Genomic DNA, 22,726 nt, shown 5'->3' on the forward strand with positions numbered 1-22,726 from the left:
AGGGGAGAACACATCCTTCCCTTTAAGGACACAACCTTGAAGTTGGCTGTCCCTTGTGCTGAGAACCCTTAGTGCTGTCCAAGAGTAAGGCGGTTCCTTGTCCCTTTTGCTCACATACCATCGGCCAGGGTCTAGTCACATGGTCCTCCGTAGCTGCACTGGAGTTGGGGGAAGAGAGTTGTTAGCTGGATGACGAGACGCTTAGCTAAAAATTAAAATACAACGTGGGAAGACAGGAATAGAAATCAGGGAAAGTCTAGCGAGTCTCTGCCACGAGCTCCTGGGGATTCGTGAGCACCTCCTAAAGCCATATTGTCTGCTCAGAATCTGCAGTCTGGAGACCAGGCCTTCCCAGGTGTTCTGGCCACGCCGTTCTGGTTCCTTCTGAGGACAGGGCGGGGTCAGAGCCTCTGAGGAAGTGCATACTAGCAGCAGGGAGAGAGAGGGCACACGGGGAGGCCCTTAGGGCCACACTTCTTTCAAGTAGGGGACAAGAGCAGTGACAATGGCTGCCAGCGAGCTTAGCCTCTCAGCTCCTCTGCCACCTATCGCGGCAGCCACCCAGCTGAGACAGGATATGGGTGGTGCCGAAGGTCCCTGAGGCCGAAGGGTGAGGGTGCAGAAAGGTCTGCTTAGGTTTCCATTCAGGTAGGGGACACTCCAGGAAGTCAAAATCCACATGGGCAGAATCGTCAGCTGATTGGCCAGTCAAGGTGGTGGAACTCCTGCTATCAGTGTATGGCCTGGGGCGCCACGGAAAGCTAGTCTGGATACAGAGCAAAAGGGCCAGTAGGGCCTGTTTGGTTTTTTAATGGTGGGAAAGTATACATAACATCGTTTACCACGTTAACCATTTTTCAGCGCCCAGTTGGGCGGCATTAAGTACACTCAGGTTGCTGTGCAGCCATCCCCACCATCCATCTCTAGAACTGTCCATCTTCCCCAAGGGAAACTCTGTCCCCCTTAGACACTAGCCCCCCTCCCCCTCCTCCAGCCCGTGCCCTCCCTCCCCCTCCCCCAGCCCGTGGCCCCCCCTCACCCTACGTTCTGTCTCTAGGAATCTGACGACTCTAAGCGGCTCATACAAGTGGAGTCACACAGTATCCGTCCTTTGTGCCTGGCTGATTTCCCTGACCGTGATGCCTTGTAGGTCCAGCCATGTTGTAGCAGGTGTGAGAACGACCTTCCTTTTTAAGGCTGAATAACATTCCACTGATTGGATGGACCACATTTTCTTTATCCATCCACTCATTGGTGGACACTTGGGTTGCTTCTACCTTTTGACTACTGTGAATAATGCTGCTGTGAACATGGATGTGCAGATCTCTTAGAGACCCTGCTTCCAGTTCTTTTGGGCATGTACCCAGGTGTGGGATTGCTGGGTCCTACGGTAATTGTTTAAATTTTTGAGGAACCACCATGCGGTTTTCCATAGAGGCTGCACCATTTTACATTCCCTGATGGGCTTGTTTTGTGGGGGGTTTTTTAAAATAAATTTATTTATTTATTTATTTGTTTATTTTTGGTTGTGTTGGGTCTTCGTTGCTGTGCGTGGGCTTTTCTCTAGCTGCGGCGAGCAGGGGCTGCTCTTGGTTGCGGTGCGCGGGCTTCTCATCGCGGTGGCTTCTCTCGTTGTGGAGCACGGGCTCTAGAGCGCAGGCTCAGTAGTTGTAGCACGCGGGCTCAGTAGTTGTGACACACGGCGTTAGTTGCTCCACGGCATGTGGGATCTTCCTGGACCAGGGCTTGAACCTGTGTCCCCTGCATTGGCAGGTGGATTCTTAACCACTGCGCCACCAGGGAAGGATAGGCTTGTTTTAACTGGAGAATTCTGGGTCCTCCCTGGAGCCTCTGAAGGCAGGCAAATACGCGGCATCGAACCTGGCTGGGCCTCGTGAGCCTCTGGGGGAGCTTTACAGAGCCCAGTGCCACCCCCTCCTGACTGAAGCTCTGAGTGGGGCTATGCGTTTTTACAGTCCCCACGGCTGGGGGGAGTGGGGACCCCTCCAGGTCTGGTGTCCGCTGCTCCAGATGAGACTAAAGCACTGGGCCATCGAGTAGCAAGGGATACTGAGGAAGTTCACCCGCCCGAGGACAGGAGCTGAATCAGGTAGACCCTGGTCCCTGGCACCTCCAGGAATCTAAGCTTGTGTTTCCCTGGGTTCTCAAATCTTCCTTGAATGGAGTCTGATTAGTGGGGACTTCCAACGCCCAGAGTCTGTGCATCTGTCTTTCTGCTGGCCTCACGTGGTCCTTTGCGTCTGGACCAGGCTCTGGATAGGAAGCAGCCTTTGGCCTTGCTGGCAGCCCCCGTGGGTCCCTGAGGCGCCCCGGTGCCCGGGTCACAGCACAACAGGGGCAGCCCCGTGTGGGTGGAGGTGGGAGCGTGTCGCTGGGCGGGAGTTTGGGGAGAGGGTCCCGTGGCGGTGGTGGACCCTTTTCCGCTGTTATTGTTTTTGCCCAAAGCTGTTCTCTGCAAGAGCCACTTGGCGTGTGCACAGATTGTACCAGGAACAAGGCGGGGAAGGAACGGAGCGGGGGGGACTGAGCTGTCCCTTTAAATCTGTTTTCTCTGTTTTATTTCCTTCTTTTATCCCATCCTCCTCCCGCCACTAGCATAAGTGGCGGAGCTGTGAGGGCCCAGGAGCTGCAGTGACGGTGCCTCTGAAATATTAATGAGGCCGTTCTCTGCCTCGGCTCCTTCCCCCCGGGCTCCCTCCCTCCCTCCCTCCCTGGCTGAATGCGGGCCTCGTCCTTGGAGCCCTCATTTCCCCTGCCGGGTGGTCGCCAAGGTGCGTGGAGCAGAGGGGAGGGGGCAGGGCCGGCAGGAGGGGGTGGGCCTGTGGGGGAGGGGCGGCGTGGGAAATCAAGGGGTAAAGGGGTGCCGTCCTCACCTGCCTGGGATCAGTGGGATCTAAGGGGCAGGGTGAGGGCAGGGCACCCGCTCCTCGCTCCCCTGCAGGCTCCCCGGCCACAAGCCCGTCTGAAGGTGCCGGAGGCCAGCAGCCTGTGGGGCGCCCTGCTCTTCCCCTCTTGGGTCCCTGGGGCCAGGCTCCAGGTGCCCGGAGGTGGAGAGAGGAGAGGACTGTTATTTCAAGGAATCCCCATGGTGAGTCCCTCTGCTGCTGGGTCTGCAGGGAGGGCACACGGCGGGCGGGCGGGCGAGCGGGCCTCAGGCGGCATCCTGTGCCCTGGGACACTGCCTCACATGGCACTCAGATGGGACTTGGGACTCGACTTCAGGGGGTTCTGCTCCCTTCTTGCCTCGGAGCATGCTGTCCTGGGCCGGTTGTGCTCACAGCGGGGGAGGGTTCTCGTCACCAGCTTACTGACAGGAGGGCTGAGGGCCCGGAGACTTCTGGCTGGTGCCACCAGCCGGGATCCATCCACCCCAGGGAGGTGGCGGTGCCGGCGGCAAATGCCCGGTCACCAGTGTGGGGACAGATTCCACTCGGCCCCCAGCAACTGCAGACTGGGGTCAGACAGCGGCTGCCACGGGGCTGTGTCTCCACAACCGTGAACGGCGGTGAATTCTAATGCGTTGTGACCTGTGACTTGGGGGGCCGGCAGGTGGGATTCTCCTCCATCCCTTGTCTCCCCTGTGAAGGCCGGGTAGAGCGCAGGACCAGCTGCTGGGGAAGCAGAAGGGCTTTCTCTCCGGGCAGCCAAGGGGCTGAGCTGCCAGGGGTGGCCTGACTCTCTCCTCAGGGACCTGGAAGGCGAGGCCAGGAGGTCTGAGATGGAGAGAAGGCGCCTCCTTGCCCTCACAGGGTGTCTGTGAGGGTGCAGTGAGGGAAGCATCTGGATCGGCATCCCAAGAAAGGGGAGCTTGGGAACACAAGTGCCCCCATCTCATCCAGGAAGCTCCTAGCTGTCCAGGGCCTGGAGGGAGGGCCAAGGAGGCGAAGTGGGGGACCCGGGCAGATTAAGTCAGAGGTGCTGGGAGAGCCCCCAAAGCCTGGTCCGCGGTGGCCAGGGAGGGCTGGCACAGGGGGGAGAGGACTCCTGGGTTTCTGGTTGGGTGGACATCAGTCACGGGGCCCGGGGGCAAGAGGCGTCAAAATGTCCAGGCCTGAAGCTGAGCTATCTCCTGCCGTGCCTGGCGCCCCCCTGGGTGGCAGCCTGTGGAAAGTCACGGAGCCATGGGGAGGCGGGCCAGGGAGCCCACAGCGGGTCTGCTCCCGCCACCCACCAGTGCAGGCCAGTTTGGGCCAGGATGGAGCAAAAGCCAGAAGGTCCGAGTCCCCCTCCGTGGAGGTTTTCGACTCAATTAAGCCAATTAAGGTTTGAGAGATGAAAGAGTACAGAAATGGTATGTTCCCTGCCCTTTTGGTGCCTACAGCCCGTTCTAGGCAGCCAGCCAGGCCGGAAAGTCTGTGTCGGGCCTGCAGCACTCATAGGCCCAGTCACTTCTGCTCTTGGCCATTTCGCTGATGGCTGCTGTCCTTATTCAGACGGAGGGAGGCCATTGCCCGGGCTTACGGAGAACCCAGGGAAACAAGAGTATATGCTGTTTGGTCTCTCCAGTGGCCACCAGTCACTCAAGACAGACCTTGATTTTACTGATGGCCCCTGTACCCGGTAGCCTGTGGAGCTGATGAAGAGGAAGGTTAGCAGGAGCACCGTCTCTGGCTTAAGGGGCCCCAAGCTGCGGGTCATGGAGTTCCCGTTTGTCACCCCTACATCCCCGCTCTCTGGGACGGTGATTCGCCCTCCCAAGGCTCCCGCTCACTCACTCCTCCAGGACCCTGTCCCCACCCAGGGCTGACCATGCAGTAGACTTCTTGCTGAATCAATAACCACGTGTCTCTCAGAGCTGATGACCCAACTGCAGGAAGGACCCACTCACAGGTCGTTGCCATGCCAAGCAGAGTGAAACAGAACCAGTCGCGGATTCTAGACTCAGCAGCAATCGGTTTTGGCGGGGATTTTCTGGAGAACCGTCCGCCTGAATTGCCGCTCAGATTCATCAGAGGCCATTGGGGGAGAGGGGACAGACAGGTGTGGCGGCCAGGCTGTGTGCTGCGGCAGGGCCAGCAGTGCTGTGGGCGTGTGTGGACAGACCAGTGTGGGGCATTGCTGAACGGCCAGCGCAGGACAAGAGCTGGGGGGTCCTCTGAAGGAATGTGGCCTTTTGCTTGACGGGGCAGGGGAGGACTGAAACACAGGCTCGGCTTTCTGGAGGCCAGTGCAGCTTGGCGGCAGAGAGGGTGACAGCACCTGAACCGGGCAATGCGGTGACCAGCCACCCGACTGGAGGGTGGTAGTCGGCACGTGGGGCCTGGCGGGGGCCGAGGGAGAGAGAGCGGGCCGCAGCACAGGCAGGGTGCCAGGGACACTGAGGCGTGGAGCGACGACAAGGCCAGCCAAGGGGCTGCGGCGAGCGCAGAAGGCCAGGCCTCGACTCCCCGCCCGGTCCCCTTACCGTGAGTCACCTTGGGCCCAGTTGGCCCCAGCGGTGACAGCACACCAGTTAGGAGCAGCTCAAGGCCCCGGCGTGGCTCTGGCCGCGGCTGTTGCTTAATGGAGGGCAGGGCCACACTTGGGGGCAGGAGCAGGGAAGATGAAGCCGCCCTTGGGTGAGCCCTGGTTGTCGGGGCGGAGGAGAGGCTGTGCTGCCCGACTGCAGGGTGCCCCGGAAGCGCGCGAGCTCCCCTGGGATGCGCTGCCGCCTCCCAGCACAGGCCCAAGAGCCACCCAACCGTGGGCGGTTGGCTGGGTCACCCCTGGAACCCGCCAGTGTCATGTGGGCCTTTCAACTGGGTCTTCACCGAGTGGGTGTAGAGGCCAAAAGGATAAAAGGAACAGATTGTTCATCTGGCTTCCCTTTTAGAGAGGAGTGCTGGAGAGGCCCTGGCAGCTCGGTGGGTCGACTTTGCAAGGTCTTGGAATGCAGGCCGGTGGCCTGCCCGCCAAGGGCATCAGAGCCCCGGCTGAGCGCCGGCCACTCCCCTCAGCCAGGGCTGGGGACTCTGCTCAGGGACAAGTGACTCACATATTTGCTGGACGCCCCCCACCCTACCGGAACTCACAGCGCCCATTGGTCAGAGCCAAAGCGAGCGTCCGCAGATGAACCCGGCCCCGCCCTCCCCTCCAGCAACCAACAGGCTAGGGGGCTGGGGACACAGAGCCCAACCCCGCCAGTTTCACCCAGGGTGCTACCTTCTGGGAATGGCGAGGCAGGGGCACAGAGCTCAGGGTAGAGAAAGGAGGGGAAGGAAGCCGCTGTGGGGGGAATGATGGCCCGGGGCGTCTGGAGGGGGCCGGGGAGCTCGGGTGAGTCGGAAGCTGCCATCGCGGCCTCCAGCACCTCCTGAAACAGCCTGCAGTCGGAAGCAGGACACCCAGGCGTCCCTGTGGCTCTGCCACTTCACCTGGCCAAGCCTCGGTTTCCCGAGCTGACAGGTTCCTGCAGTGCCCACCCGGGTGGGCAGGTGCGTTCACAGAGCACCCCACACGGAGCCTGCCCTGCCCCGACCTCCCGGAAGCCTGGCTTCCTTCAAGTTCCCTGAGCTCCGGTCGTGCCCCCGGGGTCCCTGCCCCCACCCCTCCTGCAGCCCCCTCCGTCGTCTCCCGGCTTCTGCCCCTACAGTCCATCGTCACCCAGCAGCCCTCTACTCGGTGGTGGCCTCTGCCGCTCGTGGCCCCATGGGATCCGCCTCCTTCCTGGTATCAGAACGCTCTTCCCTCCCCGCCGAAACTGCGCCCCTATTGCTCTGAAGCTGTTATCTCCATCTCTCTCACCAGCGGGAACTGCTAGGCACCCATCTCCCGGCCAGAGAGTGCGGGGACCCGTTCAGTCCTGCCCACCGCTCTGTCCCCAGCAGAGATGGCCAGCATGGGCATACAGTAGATGCTCAGTAAAGATTGGTCAGATGGTGAACAGCAGGGACAGGAGGTGGGGAGGTGCGTGGGAGCGGGAGAGGACGGTGCATTCGTGTGTCTGCCATCTTGTTCCCACATCTTCCGGCAATGAAGGCTGCTCCGTGCAGAAAGTGTCTAGAGAGTTAACACTTAGGTGCCCAAACTTTTAAAACCTGGCTCACTTTGGATGGCCATTTGCTGAGGTGCCTCTCTGTCTCCCAGACCTCCCTGGCGGGACTGCCTTAAGTACGTGAGATTTTTCTTGACAGCGTGAGGCCAGTGTCCAGAGGAACTGAGGCCTCCACCATGTTCCGAGACCCCCTGAGGCCTGTGGGCATGGGGGAGCGGACCTCGTTTCCCAGAGACCTTGGTCTCATCCCCTGAGGACTGTGGCACGTCCATGCTCCTGGCGTCCGCTGGCCTCACAGAGAGGTAAGGGCTCTCCTGAGAGCAGAGGCCACGAGGCTCTGGGTTACTGTGTTTCCATGGGCGGTTCTAGATCAAAAACCTGGATTGGTGGCCGAGTTCTGCTTCCAAGAGGATCCTTCTGAGCCAGGATCTTCCCCAAAGGTGAGGGATCGGGCCCGACTGAGCCTCACCGCCGGGTGTGAAGGCCAAGGCCACGTGCGCTGAGACTGATTCAGTCCGGGGAGCTTAGTGCACGGCCACGAGCTGGGGATGAGAGGCGGGGAAAGACCAGCAGGAGAAGCCAGGGGCCCGAGAAGGAGCGGCCCAGCAGGCCCCCGTGCTCCACGCCACCAGAGCCTGTGAAGACGGCAGGCAGGGTGGCCAGGGTGCCGAGGTTCCTCAGGCAGGTGGGGTGGTGGCGGCGGGGTGCGGGGACAGTGAGGGGGTGACAACTTCATGATGCTCTGCGGGGGGGAAGGCAGTGTGGGCCGGGAGCTGGCTGGCTGCTGTTAACTTGGGGAGACCCCAGCTCCTTGCTTTGCCAGCTGGAGGGCAGAGGGGTGTGGAGGGGAGTGGGTGGCACTGTGCTGTGGGCCAGGGTGACGGAGAAGTCACCAGTGACCTGTGGCTGCTTTCCACTTTCTCCTCCACCCTCCCCTTCCGCTCTCTTCCTCCCTCCCTCCTTCCCCTTCCCTCTCTCCCTCTCCCTTCCTTTTACCCTCCCCACCGCACCCTGCTTCCTTCCTTGCCCCCGACCCCAGGTCCCCTCAAGGCAGCAGAAACACCCTGCACGCTAAGCCTTGACCTAGTGCCCAGCTGGCTCTGTCCATGGCTTGGCCTGCTCCCCGGAACCCTGCACAGCCCCGGGCCTGAAACCTTGAGCCGCGGAGGCTGCGCCAGAAGACCACTGCCACCAGGGATTTATAGCATGCCGGCTGCACCGGGCGAGTCTTAATCAGGCAAGCGTGGGAGCGTGCTGGAGCAGACGAGTAAAGCTCGAGGTTGGGCACAGGCACAGATAACCTCACCGCGCCAGGGCAAGACCAGCCACTATTTGATCCTGACACGTCGCCCCTGCTTTGGTGTGGGTTCCCAGATGCACTGGGGGGCAGTGAGAGCCTCCGCGTCCCAGGCTGGCTAGTGCTGGCGGCGGCAGGTCCCCACCAGGAGCCTCTGACGCTGCCTGCTTCCCCACGCGGCAGGCTTACGGTGGCAGGACGGGGGGGGGTGAGCTGGCATGAGGGCCACTGGCCCGGCCTGGGAGGGGAATTCTGCACTCAGTGAGTCATGGCTCAGACCGAGTGCAGATTTGCAGAGAACGTTCCAGGAGAGTGGACCTTGGTTTTGCCTCAACCGTGCCCCCGGGCTTCTCACCTCCTTCTCCCCAGGTGTCTGTGCGCGGCCACTTCCCTCTGCCGCCGCCTCGCCGCACCTCACCCAGGCGCTGGGACCTTGGAGGACACCCTCCCCTCCCGCGCCCCAGGCAGGATGGGGGACGTGGCCAACAGTTCCATCGAGTTCCACCCCAAACCCCAGCAGCAGCGGGAGGCCCCCCATGCAGGGGGCTTTGGGTGCACGCTGGCTGAGCTGCGCTCCCTCATGGAGCTCCGAGGGGCCGAGGCGCTGCAGAAAGTCCAGGAAACCTACGGGGATGTGGGCGGGCTCTGCAGGAGGCTGAAGACCTCACCCACGGAGGGTAAGTCTGCCAGCAGAGCCCTGGCACGGGCGGCGTGTGCGCCGGGGATGCAGGGCCCCGCACCGCCCCTCACTCCTCCCTGCAGACGTTCCCTAGCCCCGGGGGCAGGCCCCGTCAAGGGCTGGGTGCGCTTGCAGCAGCTTCCCAGAGGCACTCCTGACCACGACCATGACCATGATCGTGCCTGTGCGCTCCCGTTTCCCCCTGAGTGGGACATGCTCCGTGTGGGGCAACCTGACCCCCTGCACCTGTGCCTCCGTAATCAGCAGTTCCCACTTGCATCCCTTCTTTGGATTAAATAGAAACGGAACGACAGAGAAGAGGAAGGGAGAAGCGGGCACGGAATCGCACGTGCTGGCGGGATGGGCCCCAAACTGAAACCCCAGCAGCTCTTCCGAGAGACGAGCGGGGCAGCCCCTGACCGGGTGCCCCCGGTTCCCCATACGCTCGGCCCTCTGTGCAGTCAGGGGGGGCAGGAAGAGGAGGAAAGGCGTAGGGTTCGGTCCTCTGGGGAGGGGCTTGGGGTGGGGGCCGGGTAGAGTGCTGAGTGGAGGAGACACCAGCGCAGGCTGTCCTGAAGAGGTCCAAATCTGAGACGGTATATCTCTGAGATCTGCTGCAGGGAGCCTCTAGGGAGCCTGGGGTGTGTCCTCTAGAAGGTTCTAGGGGTGGAGGCCTGATTGCCACCTTGGTCCCCCCCCTCTGCCCTGTGGCCCTTTTCCCCTGCTCCAGAGCAGACGTCTGCCCTACCCTGCCCTGCACCAGCCTTCCCCAGTCCTGCCCGCTGGGTCTGCTGGGAGGCCAGGATCCCCAGGAGCCAGGCTTGGCCCCAGTTTCTAGAGGCCGGAGCATTTCTGGCCCAGCTGCCGCTTCCCCGGCAGGGCTGCTGGTGCCAGGCCTGTTCCCGGCCAGTGCCGGTTGATCGCATCAGCTCCTGTTTCGGCTATCACACCTTTGTCCACCCAGGGCCCTGGCTGTCACCCTTGTCTCCTGCTCCCTGGCTCCATCTGTGTGCAGGTGACACCTGGGCTGGAACAGGGAGTGGAGATGCCTCCTGCCCCCACCCCCCCTGCAGAGGAGGTGGGCCTGAGGCTGGGTGAGGGGGCACCCACACGGCCAGGTCAGGAGCTCTGAGGGGCCGCCCGGGTCTCTCCTGCTTTGTGCTCTAAAGGGACCCAGCCTGGTGTGGGTGTGTGATCGGGGCAGATGGCTTGGTTCAGGGCCAGAGGAGCTCTCTCCTGCTCTCCTCCTTGCCCATCCCCTCCCCCAGCCCCCGGACTTGGGGCCGGGTGGGGGGAGGCCAGGGTAGAGGGCCATTTAGCCACAAGGGCTCTGGCCTCTCCCAGATAAAAGGAAGCAGATGGGCTTCAGCTGGCAGCTCTTTCCTCTGCCTGTCAGGCCTTGTTAAATATTTAAAATGTCAAGGCCCCTGGGAACGTGCCCGATTCTGCCACAGAGGCTCTGGCGCTCGCCTGGTGCCTGTGGAGGGGCGGGTGTAAAGAAGGGCGGGTGCCCAGGTGGGTGGCCCCAACAGAGGGACCCCAGCCTGGCCTGGTCTGCATCCCGAAGAATGAGCGGTTCGAGGACCACCCTCCCATCTCCGACCGTGGGAGCCCTCAAGGCCCCAGAGTTCTCACCTGGACGTTCCCACTCCTGCTCAGACACAGTGACCTGAGCTGGCAGGAGGGGCGACTTAGCTGAGCCCCAGGCCCCATGCACACCCCCTGGCAAGGCGGGCAGACTCTGGGCTGCCAGCAAACTGGTGCTTTGGGGAGGGTGAGGAGGCCATGGCGGTGCGTGCTCTACTGGAGGAGGGGACTTGGTCTCCTGGCAACAAGCACATCAATGGGCTCCGCCTTTTTACCTATCCAAGAGGATTCCAGAAGCCAGGGAGCCTGGGTCTTAGGCCGAGCTGGGGAGACCCGGGCCCCGGCCCTTCCCCTGTTTGGCCTCCACTGGCACTCATGGAAAGGAGAGGGCAGATTAGCCGAGAGCTGCCCCATGTGGTCCTAATCCAGTTCTGATGGCGTCTGGCCTCTGCCCTGGGCAGGTTGCCCATCTGAGTCCATGCCAACTGCCAGCCACTGCCCCCGCACCCAGGACCTGGGCCACCTCAGGGGCCCTGCTGGACCAGTGAGTGCTCAGAACCAGAGGGGCTGCAGCTGCCTTCAGTCACCCCAGCAAGCGCTTCGGCAACAGCAGCTCTCCGGACCCCTGAACCCACAGGAAGGCCAAGGCCTCGGGCTGGTCTAGAGCAAGGGAGAGAGAAGCACTGCTGCTGCACCAAGGGCAAACCAAGGCCAAGGGACAGGCTGAGGGAAGGAGGGAGGGAGGGAGCTCCTGGGGAAGGGGCCCTGAGGGCCCAGCTTCCTGTGGGGACCAGCTGGGCATAGGGGGCAGGGCAGGCAGGATGCAGATTCCTGAGGCGTGACGAGGACCCATGGGCTCTCCAGAGGGTGCGGGGGCCTCTGTCGTCCTCGGGGCCTCCAGATCAGTGCCCTTTCCCAGGGTGGGGGTAGTGGAGACCCTGGGTGTCTGGGAGATTCAGGGTTCGAGGACCTTCCTAGTAATAACCCCACTTTTCACATCTCCTGTAGGTCAAGGGAGTGGGACATGGGCCCTCAGCTGGGTCCCCAGCCCTTAGGAGCTGAGGTCCTGAGCTTCTCCCAGACGCCCAACTGGGAGGCCACAGCCTCCAGAAACTTGAGCCGTGGCCGGGCCCAGGCACAGTGAGGCCGGGGGAGAAGGGCAGAGACAGCTGTGGCTCCTGCTGGGTGGGGCGGACAGTGTGCGGTCATGGCCTAGCTCGGGAGACGTGCCAAGGCGGTGCGTCTGGGGGCTTTTGCTCTTGTCAGTCCTTCCACCCCGAGGGGCCCCCCTTCCCCCCTCCCCCTCCCCCTCCCCAGAAGCCACCTTTCCCTGTCCAGCACACACCCACCCTCCTTCCTTCCAACCCCTCTGCACCACACTCAGCACTTTCTTGTTCTCAGCTCATCTGGGACCGACCGGGTCTTGTGTGGCTTTCCAACCCGTCAGGGGGCACCCCAAGGGCTGGCACCCAGGCCCTTCTGGTTGCCCACCCCCTGCTCCGCCCCTCCCCACTGGAGGCCTGGGGAGTTGCAGCTACTCAGGTCTGGGAACTGCAAGCCACTGTCCACGAGGTGTCAGTGTGGGACCGGGCACTTGGGGGCAGAGAAGCCAGAAAGGCTTGGGGGGTGGGGGTGGGGGGGCCATGGATGGGCCTGGAAGGAAGCAGAATCCCAAGGGCTGAGGTCGGGGCCAGGGGACTGTGTCATCCCATCTGCCTGCCTCTGGGGAAGATGGCCAAGTGGACTCCTGGCCTTCAGAGGCAGTGGCCTGGATACCAGTCCCACATGGAAGCTTTCGGTACCTTCAGGAATGGGCCTGAGGAGACTCATGCTCTAGAAGCAGAGACCCAGCGGCCTTGGTGCAGGCCTGGGTGGGAAGTGGGTCGTCCCAAGAATGAGAAGTCAGGGCCCAGCTTCCAAAAGCTGGTGCGGGCCCCTTTGTGGGTGTTGATTCTGAGCCGCTGCGTAAACCGGCCACCCTCCCTTCCTTGTGCTCGGGATCCGAGTTATCGCGTGGTCGTGGTGGCGCACCTGTGCCCTCCAGGCAGCTGGAGAGGCTGCACGCGCTCCCGCCTACGTGCCCCCAGGGTTTGCAGAAGGACTCCAGGTGCCAGGCCAGTGCAGTTCCCGCCTTCCGGGAGCTTTCAGTCTAGAGGGAAAGACAGGCACGGGGAAAGGGGCAGGGGGATGCAGGGCTGGCCTTTCCCATCCTCCCCTTCTGTGCCTCTGCTCCGCGTCCCCGCACCGCGCAGGCCTGGCCGACAACACAAATGACTTGGAGAAGCGCAGGCAGATCTACGGGCAGAACTTCATCCCTCCCAAGCAGCCCAAGACCTTCCTACAGCTGGTATGGGAGGCCCTGCAGGATGTGACCCTCATCATCCTGGAGGTGGCCGCCATCGTATCCCTGGGCCTCTCATTCTATGCGCCACCCGGAGAGGAGAGCGAAGGTGAGGGGCAGGGCTGGGAAGGGCGGTGAAGGAGGACCTGGTAGACGGGGGCGGGACGCGGGTGGCAGCGCAGAGGTGCTGGCAGGAGGGGAGGGATAGAAGCTGAGATGACGGAGGGAGGAAGGAGCTGGTGGAGGGACTTCTCTGCCTCCTCTGCCCTCCCCTTCTGTCCTCGGGCACAGCGTGCGGGAATGTGTCAGCTGGGGCAGAAGACGAAGGGGAGGCCGAGGCGGGCTGGATTGAGGGGGCCGCCATCCTGCTGTCTGTCATCTGCGTGGTCTTGGTCACGGCCTTCAACGACTGGAGCAAGGAGAAGCAGTTCCGGGGCCTGCAGAGCCGCATCGAACAGGAGCAGAAGTTCACCGTCATCCGGAACGGGCAGCTCCTCCAGGTCCCTGTGGCTGCGCTGGTGGTAGGGGACATCGCCCAGGTCAAGTATGGTGAGCGCGCCCATCGCCACCCATGCTGTGAAGGAGCTCAGCTCCCGTTTCAGGGGCAGGGTGGAGCGGAGGGGCGCGCCTGCACCCCCAGCGCAGGCCTTCCCCGGGGAGCACGCGGGGTGGGAGGCTGGAGGCGGGGAGCTCGGGCAGGAGGCCCGGCAAAGACGGGAGTGTCAGCGGCTTCAGCGCCCCTGGAGCAGGCTGTCCCCACAGCCTGTCGAGGGCCTCCCCAGCACGGCAGGGCGCTCCTGTGGGCCCCCTTTCCTGGAAGATGGATGACAGGGCTAGGAGTGGGTGGGTACCCCCAGAAAGCAGGAGACCAAAGGAAGAGGGCCGCACACCCGACAGGACCTCCTCTGGGGGAGATGGGAGGCGGCATGGAGGAAGGCCTCCTGGACGCATGGTCTGTGGTTCTGGCCACCTGGCCGGCCTTAGGAGACCTGCTGCCCGCCGATGGCGTGCTCATCCAGGGCAATGACCTCAAGATTGACGAGAGCTCCCTGACGGGCGAGTCGGACCACGTGCGCAAGTCGGCAGACAAAGACCCCATGCTGCTGTCAGGTGAGCCCAGCAGGACCGGAGTCCCTGCTCCTGGAATGCCCAGGACAAAACCTGTAGGTGCTGGGCATGCCTCCCACCCAGCGGTGCAGATCTCTGTCTCAGTCTCCGTGTGTTGCTGTGCCAGGCACTCACGTCATGGAAGGTTCTGGAAGAATGGTGGTGACAGCCGTTGGTGTGAACTCCCAGACAGGCATCATCTTTACCTTGCTTGGGGCTGGTGGAGAGGAGGAAGAGAAGAAGGATAAGAAAGGTAAGGCAACAGCACCCTGCAGTTCCCAGCGCCGCCAGGCCACTGGCCCTCGTGTGTAGCCGCGCTCTCTTCTGCGCCTGCCTGGTGACGGCCCCTTGCTGGCCCAGTCCCTGGCTCTGGCACTGGGGAGAACCGGCCCTCAGGGGGTGGGAGGCCATACCCTGTCTCCTGGTTCCTTTTGGAGACCCCCCTTCCGGGGTCTTTGCCCCAGAGCCAGCAGGTTGGGGGCCCCCCAGTTTTGTGTGAGGCCGTTTCCCTCAGATGGCTCTTCCCCTAAGGCTTTGGCGGCGTGTGTGCCAGGGTTGGGGCAGTGCCCTGCCTGGGTAGGAATGGGGCTGGAGGGACAGGTGTCCCCAGGTGTTCAGCCCACATGGTGGGGCACTGAGGGCCCCAGGCCGACGTGGCAGCTAGCGAAACACAGGCCACACAGCCAAGGGTGGAGGGCTCCCAAGCAGAAAGGACTAGACACCCCAAAAGACACCCAGGGCCAGAGGAAGCTGAGATGGGGCCAGGGCCCTCACCCTAAGGGAAAGCAGTGTCGAGGGACAGATGTCTTCTGAGAGCCCAGCTCTGTATTCACCCTGGCCTCCCTGGCACATGGCTACCCAGCTGCCTCCTCTTGCCAGCGTCCCGAGCCCCAGGCATGGCTGGTGCCCCCTCCGCTCCTCAGAACAGGGCTTACAAAGCTCTGGAGCTCCCCCAGCATCGCCCCCCCCGCCCCCATCCGAGTCAGGACCCCGGTCCCTTCCACGACTCAGGCCTGCCTCTGCTCACAACTCACCTTGCTCTGACCTGGGTCTCCCCTCAGGCCACTCCTGCCATCAAACCAGGTAAGGAATGACATTTTCTAGATGTGCACCCCACCTCTGAGTGAAGCCACCTGGGCCCACTAGAAGTACAAAGACACACATGAGTACGGGGAGACCGTGTGCCAGAAGCCTGCAGCCAGGGCCCTGGGGACAGGGCGTGCGGGTCACCAGCTCCACCTCAGCCAGTCAAGGCTGCTGGGCCTGGAGTGCAGGCGGGATCGGTCTGCCCAGCCCAGTAACGTGGGGACAGGTCAGCGTAAGGAAAGACGCACTAGTGTCCCCAGACCTGGGCACGTGAGGGAGGAAGTGGATGAGCCGCTGCTGCCTAGAAGCTCCACGGGCGCCGTCTCCTGGCAGCCGGGGCCTGGCTTCCCTTCCTGGGCTCCTCCCTGCTCCTGGGCCACCAGGCCCCCCCTCACAGCCAGCGGGCACCGGCGGACCTTCGGCCACCTTGGCCACACCAGGCGCCCCTCCCTGCAGGGCTCAGCCCGGTGTCTCGCCACAGTCAGCACCCTGGGGCCCACAGGAGGGCAAGTGGGTGGGTAGGCAGGCCCCGGGCCTCGTCTGGGCTGGACTGGAGTCCTTGGTGGCTGCTTGGCAGGACGCCTCTCCCACATTCCTTCCCAGGCTCTTCCCCTCCCGCTAGGTCCCTTAAATGTCACCGTCCTTCAGGACTCGGTCCTAGGCCCCTTCTCTTCGACCTTGACAAGACCCCTCCAGAACCCCCCCTGGGTCTCCCCCAGCCCCGCTTCCTCTCCCCCGCTTGCTGTGCCACTTAAGAGTCAGAGGAGACACCTGCAGCAGCTGGCTCCCTGGAGGAGGGGAACCCGAGGGGGCCCTGCAGGGGAAGCAGAGCTGGCCAGGCTCCGGGGAAGGGGCAGTGGCACCTACGACCCCTCACCTCCCCCACGTCTCCGCCCAAGGCCCTGGCCACTGCAGAGACTGGAAGGTGGCACCTCGCCCTCAGCATCCCCCCTCAACCCCCCACCGCCACCTCTCCATCCGTCCATCAGGGGCACCGCTGTCGCCCACCAGTTCCTTGCCTTCTGGCCTTGACTCCTTGTCGCCCTTCTCTTCTTTGGGCTGACCTCTTTCCCCTCGTCTTCCCCTCCCTCGGCTCCTGCCCCTTTTCAGGCCAGGCCCAGCCCTCATCTTCCCACCGTGCTCACCTCAAACTTCCCTCCCTCCTCCAGAAGGTGCCCACGGCCCCAGGGTGACACCCCCTCATTGAGCTGTATTGTCACCCACCGTGTGTCTACAGGTGTCTCCCCTGCCCCGCCCCAGAAGTCTCCTTCACCTCGGAATGCCCCACAGGCCCAACTGACACCCCACTGGGGCTGGGAGGGGACCTCTCCCTCCTCCCTGGGACCCCCAGAGCAGACCCCGCTGCCTGGGAGCCACCTGGGCTCTGGTCTGTGTCCTTGGGTCCCCAGTGACACGAGCTGTTGGGTGGCGGCTGACAAGCCAGCCCAGTAGCCCCTCCTGTCCCAGGCCGGCCACCTCTGGATCCAGGGCAGCGTGTGTGTGGCCTGCAGAGAGCTCTTCCGGCTGCTGCCCTGGGGCAGGTGAGGCAGGAGGAGCTGGGGTGCGGAACCCGACCCCCAGCTCAGAACCCCTCACCTGCCGCCTCTCCTGGGCGCTCCCAGAGTTGCAGTCCTTCCCGGCCTCAGAAACCAGCGGCACAGCCAGCGCCGCTTACCTGCCCCCGTCCCTAGCACCCAGCTGTGGGCTGTGCGGGGGCAGAGCACATCTGTGAAGGAGTCCCCGCACAGCTCCGCCTGGGGCCCAGCCCCTCCGATGCCCCTGTCGCTCCCTTCAGCGCTGTGGGTGCCCTGAGGCTAGCCGATTCCTCGGCTCGCTCCCTTATCCTCTAAAGCGCACGCAGACTTGACTGCTGGCCACGCTGCCCAGAAGGCTGATCTCTAGGCCGCCAGGAACCATCTAGGCACCCCCTCGCACTGGTTCTGGGGGGAACACCCATCCCGACTGGGGGGGCCTGTTTGAGGCAGCAGAGCTGGGACCCAACACCTGGCAGCTCTCGTTACCCATGGTGGCGGCCCTTCCAGAAACCTCCCGCTGCCGACCGTTCGTGAGCCAGGGTCTGTCCAGGGCTGGCCTGCGGGGTCTCTGGAGGGCTGGAGACCAGACCCTCTTCCCCCGCCCGGCTCCTCTCACCGCCCTCACTGGCTGCACTGTCTGTGCCCCGCTGTCCTGTGTGCGCGTGTGTGTGCCAAGGCCACGTGGGCGTTCTCAAGTCTCCGTGTCTGTCGTTCCTCTCCCGTTGTAGGCAAGCAGCAGGATGGGGCGATGGAGAGTAGCCAGACCAAAGGTAATGCGCGCCCTGCGCTCAGGATGGGTGGCAGAGGGTGCGGCGCAGGGTGGGGGGGCCGCCCGCCTCGGTTGCAGGAGCAGCACCTGGAGGCCAGGTGAGTGGGGCGGGGCGGCTGCTCTGCAGACCCCGCCGGAAGTGCGCAAATATGGCCCATGAGCCAGCATCCTGGTGAGGAAACTGAGGCTCCAGAGGGGTGACTCACCCGAGACTTACTCGGGCCTGTGGGTTTCCTGGTTCAGCTGCCTTTCTGCTGAGCCTTGGACGCCTGCTCCCCTTTCAGCCAGAATGCCTGGTGGGTGCCGATGCTCTGTAGCCAGGGTGAAGGGCTGTAGGTGCTGGGAATCCAAAGATGCATAAAGTATGGTCCTGGCCCTCGGGAAGGTCACAATCCACAGACGTGAACCCAGGGGCAATACTCAAGTGCAGTGTGGGACCCAGGAACGCAGGCAAGCGACTGGAGTTCAGAGGCCGGCTGGGGTTGGGGTGGCATTTGGGACAGGAGGACAGTCCAATGGCCAGGGCCCCGGGCAGGGACAGGGAGTGGCAGTCAGTGGGGTAGAGGCCCAGCGGGGTGGGACCTTGAGAGTCGCTGAGGCTGTGGCCCGAGGCCGTGGAAAGAAGAGGCCACCGGTGAGTGGTCTCAGGCAGCCAAGGGGAGAAGGGATGGGTGGGGAGACAGAGAAAGAGGGAGCGGCTGACACTGCATGGTGGGGACAAGGACGAGTGGCAGGGTTGGGTGCCCCCTCCGGTGGGAGATGGATAAGATTACACAGGGCAGTGTGTGAGGTGGTGGACGGGCCAGAGGCGGGCGTGGGGCAGGGGACGCACCACCACCACATTAGGGTCCACCAAGGGGGCTGTGAGAGGGCTGCCGGTTCCAGAGAGGAGGCGGAGAGGCATCTAGGGGAGAGGAGCGAAGGCCCCATGCAAGAGAAAGGCGCAAGGCTTGCCCGCCGGCAGCCGGGGAGCGGGCTGAGGCCTGCGCACGTGCTGAGCTGGGGCCCCGACGGAAGTCGAGGCGTCCCCCGGAAGGGTGTCCACCTGAGGGCTGGCAGGAGAGACAGCCTGAGCGGGGAGCGGGGGAGGAGGGTGCGGGGATTCCTGGGCCTCCCTGAGGGGAGTGGGAACATGGCTAAGACAGCAGTGGGCAAGAGTCAGCTCTGGGTTCTGGAACATTCCGTGGGCCCCAGGCCTCTGCTTTCAGGTATTGAGATTTGGGGCATTGCAGGACTGGCCACGCTGTCTGTGCCCAAGTTACCAGTGCTTGTGTCTGTCCTCCCTTCCCCTGCGAGGCCCCAAGAGAAGCATCTCTGTCCTGCCCAGGACAGCGCTGGAGCCACTGCCCACCTCAGGAGGGCCTGGGCTGATGAGAGAGGAGGGAGAGGACAGAGCCCCCTGTTTCCTCTCGGATGGTGTGGCATATCTTTCTCCGTGAAAGCCCCTTGTAGCCGTCACCCCAGCCGCCAGCCCCTAACCTTGGCTGCGGGTTTCTTCTTTGTGCAGCTAAGAAGCAGGATGGGGCGGTTGCCATGGAAATGCAGCCCCTGAAGAGTGCAGAAGGGGGGGAGATGGAGGAGCGGGAAAAGAAGAAAGCCAACGTGCCCAAGAAGGAGAAGTCGGTCCTTCAGGGAAAGCTCACCAAACTGGCTGTGCAGATCGGGAAAGCAGGTGGGGGCAGCCGAGGGGGCGGCCCAGGGGCCACCGACGGGCAGGGGGGACACTGGGCTCCTGGACTCGAGGCCGGACCAAGGAGAACAAGTGGGAAAGGGATGTGACATGGGGTGTGGGCCAGGCAGCAAGGGCACGGGCTAGGAGCAGGTGATGGCCTTCAGGGCCTGGTTCCGCCCCCTCTGGCGAGCGTGGACTGCAAAACTCTGTAAGGCCGGGGACAAGGAGCACCTCCCCCGACTCGGGGTCAAGGGAATGTGGCTGCAGCGTCCCTTACCTCTTCCCTCTTGCTCTCTCCCTCCCTCACCACTGCCGGCCACCCTTCCTGCCTCCACCCTCTGTGGCCTCTGACGCGACTGGGCAGGGCTGGTGATGTCCGCCATCACCGTCATCATCCTGGTCCTGTACTTTGTGATCGAGGCCTTCGTGGTGGAGGGCCGGGCGTGGCTGGCAGAGTGCACACCCGTCTACGTGCAGTACTTCGTCAAGTTCTTCATCATCGGTGTCACCGTGCTGGTTGTGGCTGTCCCAGAGGGCCTGCCTCTTGCTGTCACCATCTCCTTAGCTTACTCTGTCAAGGTAATAAAATAAACACAACAGGAATAAGAATTCCGTGATACCAGGGTGCAGACCCAGAACTTGGGGTGCAAAGCCATTAAGCAACTTGGACGAAGCAAGGACTGGATGAAGTTTGGGATTGCTCAGGCGAAGAACGGGAGGCCGAGCAGGGGCGCAGAGCTGGACTTGCACATCCTTGCGCACCTGGCTTCCTGGGCAGGGGGGTGTGACGAGCTAGCATCTGCAGGATGTGGGCAGGGTCGCCGAAGGGCCAGGGAGTTGAGGTGGGGGCAGGGGGAAAGGGGGACCACTGGGAGACAGTGGGCAGGGCAGAGATCAGGGTGGGCAGGGGAGCCACAGGGCCTGCCGGTGACCCGAGAGGGGGCTCTGGGCAGCAGGGAGGCTCCAGCTGAGCTCCAGGGAGAGTGGCCACCCAGAGTCAACTGCTCGGCCTGTCTGATGAGAGTCCTTACGTCTCACAGGCCCGCTGCCTCGGTTTGACCACCACCCCACCGCCATCTGAGCTGTGCACCTGCTGCCCCAGGTCCCGGGCTGTTAGTGCCGCGAGGAAAGCTGGTGGGCGGAGCAGAATCATACATGCCGTTGTGCTGATTGCCTCCTGCTCCCCCGCCCCGCGAGGACAGCTGGCTACCCAAGCCTCCATCTGTGCCCTTTACAGAAAATGATGAGGGACAACAACCTGGTCCGCCACCTGGACGCCTGTGAGACCATGGGCAATGCCACGGCCATCTGCTCGGACAAGACGGGCACGCTCACCACCAACCGCATGACCGTGGTGCAGTCCTACCTCGGGGACACCCACTACAAAGAGGTTCCGGCCCCCAGCGTCCTGACCCCCAAGATCCTCGACCTCCTGGTCCACGCCATCTCCATCAACAGTGCCTACACCACCAAAATACTAGTGAGCTGGGAGCAAGGGCAGGCCAAGGCGGGGGTAGGATGAGGGGAGGGAGCCCAGCCCGGCTGTGGCATGGGCTGTCACCAGGGGCTTGCCAGGCTCTCTTAAGGACTTTTGAGCCGAGCCACAATCATTTCTAGGGTGCTGGTCTCCCTCCTCGTCCCCGGACACTGGGCGGGGCCTGCAGGTTCTGGAAGCCCTTCCCGGCCCAGTGAATCGTGGAAAACCTGCCCATCTAGTCCGTACTGGAGGCCCTCCTTGGCTCCCTGCGCCACACCTGAAAGACGTGGCGGCCGAGACTGGGCTGGGGCCCGGGGACAGTAAGGAGGGTGGCCTTGGGCCTCCAGGGCCATGCTGGCTCTCCTCACCTCGCAGCCTCCAGAGAAGGAAGGCGCCCTCCCGCGCCAAGTGGGTAACAAGACGGAGTGCGCTCTGTTGGGCTTCGTCCTGGACCTGAAGCGGGACTTCCAGCCCGTGCGGGAGCAGATTCCGGAAGATAAGCTTTACAAAGTGTACACCTTCAACTCGGTCCGCAAGTCCATGAGCACAGTCATACACACGCCCGACGGCGGCTTCCGCCTCTTCAGCAAGGGCGCCTCGGAGATCCTGCTGAAAAAGTGAGTGGGCAGCAGGACCCAGCCTGGGGCTGGGGCTAGCTAAAGCGTATGGCGTTTCTGGTTGTATTATTGCGGTAAAGTAGACATAGCATAAAATTGGCCCTTTTAATCGCTTTAAAGTGGACAGCTGAGTGGCATTAAGTGCATTCGCACGGTTGTGCGCCATCACCACCGCCCAATCCCAGAACAAGCTCATCACCCCAAAGGAAACCCTGTGCCCATTGCACAGGCACTCCCATCCCCCTCCCCCTAGCTCCTGGCAGCCACTAATCTGCTTTCTGTCCCTGCGGATTTACCTATTCTGGACATTTCATATAAATGGAATCATATAGCATGTGGCCTTTTGCACCTGGCTTCTTTCACTGAGCCTAAGGTTTTTAAGATTCATCCAAGTTGTAGCCCATATCAGTGCTTCATTCCTTTTTACGGCTGAATAATACTCCATTGCTGAGGTAGACCACATCTGCTTATCCAGTCATCCATCGACAGACACTTGGGTTGTTTCCACCTTTGGCTACTGTGAATCATGCTGCTTTGAATGGTCATGTACGAGTTTCTGCTTGAATGTGTGTTTTCAGTTCTCTTGAGTATATTCCTGGGAGTGAAATCTCCAGGTCATATGGTAATTCCATGTTTCCTTTTTTGACAAAACACCAAACTGTTTTCCACAGGGGCTGCCCCACTTTACTTCCCCATTAGCAGTGCATGAGGGTTCCAGCTTCTCATCCTCACCAACGTGTTATTACCTGATTATTATTATTGTTGTTGTTGTTGTTGTTATAGCCATCGGGATCTCATGGTGGTTTTGATCTGCATTTTGCTGATGACTAGTGATATTGGCACCTTTTCATGTGCTTATTGGCCGTTTGTTTGTCTTCTCTGGAGGAATATCTATTCCAGCCCTTGCCCATCTTGGATGTGAATTCTTTGTCATTTGATCGTTGAGCTGTAAGAATTTCTATATGTTCTGAATATTAGATTCTTAACACATATCTGATTTTGAAGTATTTTCTCCCATTCTGTGGGCTGCCATCTTTTCACTCCCTTGATAGATTTTTGCTCACTGTCTTGATTTGTCCTTGGATGCGCAAATGTCTTTCAATTGTGAAGTCCAGTTTATCTCTTTCTCTCTTTTGTCGCTTGTGCGGGGTTCCTTTTAGAGGTGGTGAAAATGTTCTCAGGTTGACTGTGGTGATGGTAGCACGACTGTGAATATACTAAAAGCCATTGCACGGGACATTTTAAGCGGGTGAGTCGTGTGCTGTGTGAATTGTATCTCAACAAAGCTGTTAGGGAAACTGAGGTGGGCGGCACACAGCTCTGCCTCCAAGTGCACCATGCCCCGCACCCACTCGGCGTTCACACCTCCCCTTGGCCTTGGCCTCTGCAGCGCCCACGCACCCTCCTAAGACTTGGCCTGACTGTGCCTCAGTGCTCACCCCCGGCTTTCTGGGGCCTTCAGGACAGAGTCCCGAGCAGGACCTCTGGGCCCCTCCCCTGGCCTCCACAGCCGGCTTCTTTCCTTCCTCACCAGTCTGCTCGGGGCCGCCATTTGTCCATCTGCC

General features: G+C 62.0%; 1 protein-coding gene across 14 annotated transcripts in view; it reads left to right on the forward strand.

The window, feature by feature from the left end:
• ATP2B3 (ATPase plasma membrane Ca2+ transporting 3) overlaps positions 1–22,726 on the forward strand; it is a 64,808-nt gene that overhangs the window by 11,895 nt on the left and 30,187 nt on the right. For 8 of the 14 annotated variants that reach the window (XM_082445661.1, XM_082445652.1, XM_082445664.1 and 5 more), the window contains 11 exons: positions 8,034–8,231; positions 8,661–8,968; positions 12,810–13,007; positions 13,190–13,447; positions 13,883–14,008; positions 14,133–14,258; positions 17,355–17,396; positions 18,903–19,067; positions 19,432–19,646; positions 20,305–20,547; positions 20,920–21,161. In XM_082445661.1, the coding sequence (XP_082301787.1) occupies positions 8,761–8,968; positions 12,810–13,007; positions 13,190–13,447; positions 13,883–14,008; positions 14,133–14,258; positions 17,355–17,396; positions 18,903–19,067; positions 19,432–19,646; positions 20,305–20,547; positions 20,920–21,161 (1,823 nt within the window). In that variant the 5' untranslated portion in view covers positions 8,034–8,231; positions 8,661–8,760. Of the gene's footprint in view, positions 1–7,133; positions 7,297–7,363; positions 7,435–8,033; positions 8,232–8,660; positions 8,969–12,809; positions 13,008–13,189; positions 13,448–13,882; positions 14,009–14,132; positions 14,259–17,354; positions 17,397–18,902; positions 19,068–19,431; positions 19,647–20,304; positions 20,548–20,919; positions 21,162–22,726 lie in introns of all 14 variants that reach the window. The other 6 variants (XM_082445662.1, XM_082445665.1, XM_082445654.1 and 3 more) reach the window with 3 other exon arrangements.

This window comes from Balaenoptera physalus (genome assembly GCF_965194825.1).
Source record: "Balaenoptera physalus genome assembly, chromosome: X".
In the NCBI taxonomy this organism is placed as follows: domain Eukaryota; kingdom Metazoa; phylum Chordata; class Mammalia; order Artiodactyla; family Balaenopteridae; genus Balaenoptera; species Balaenoptera physalus.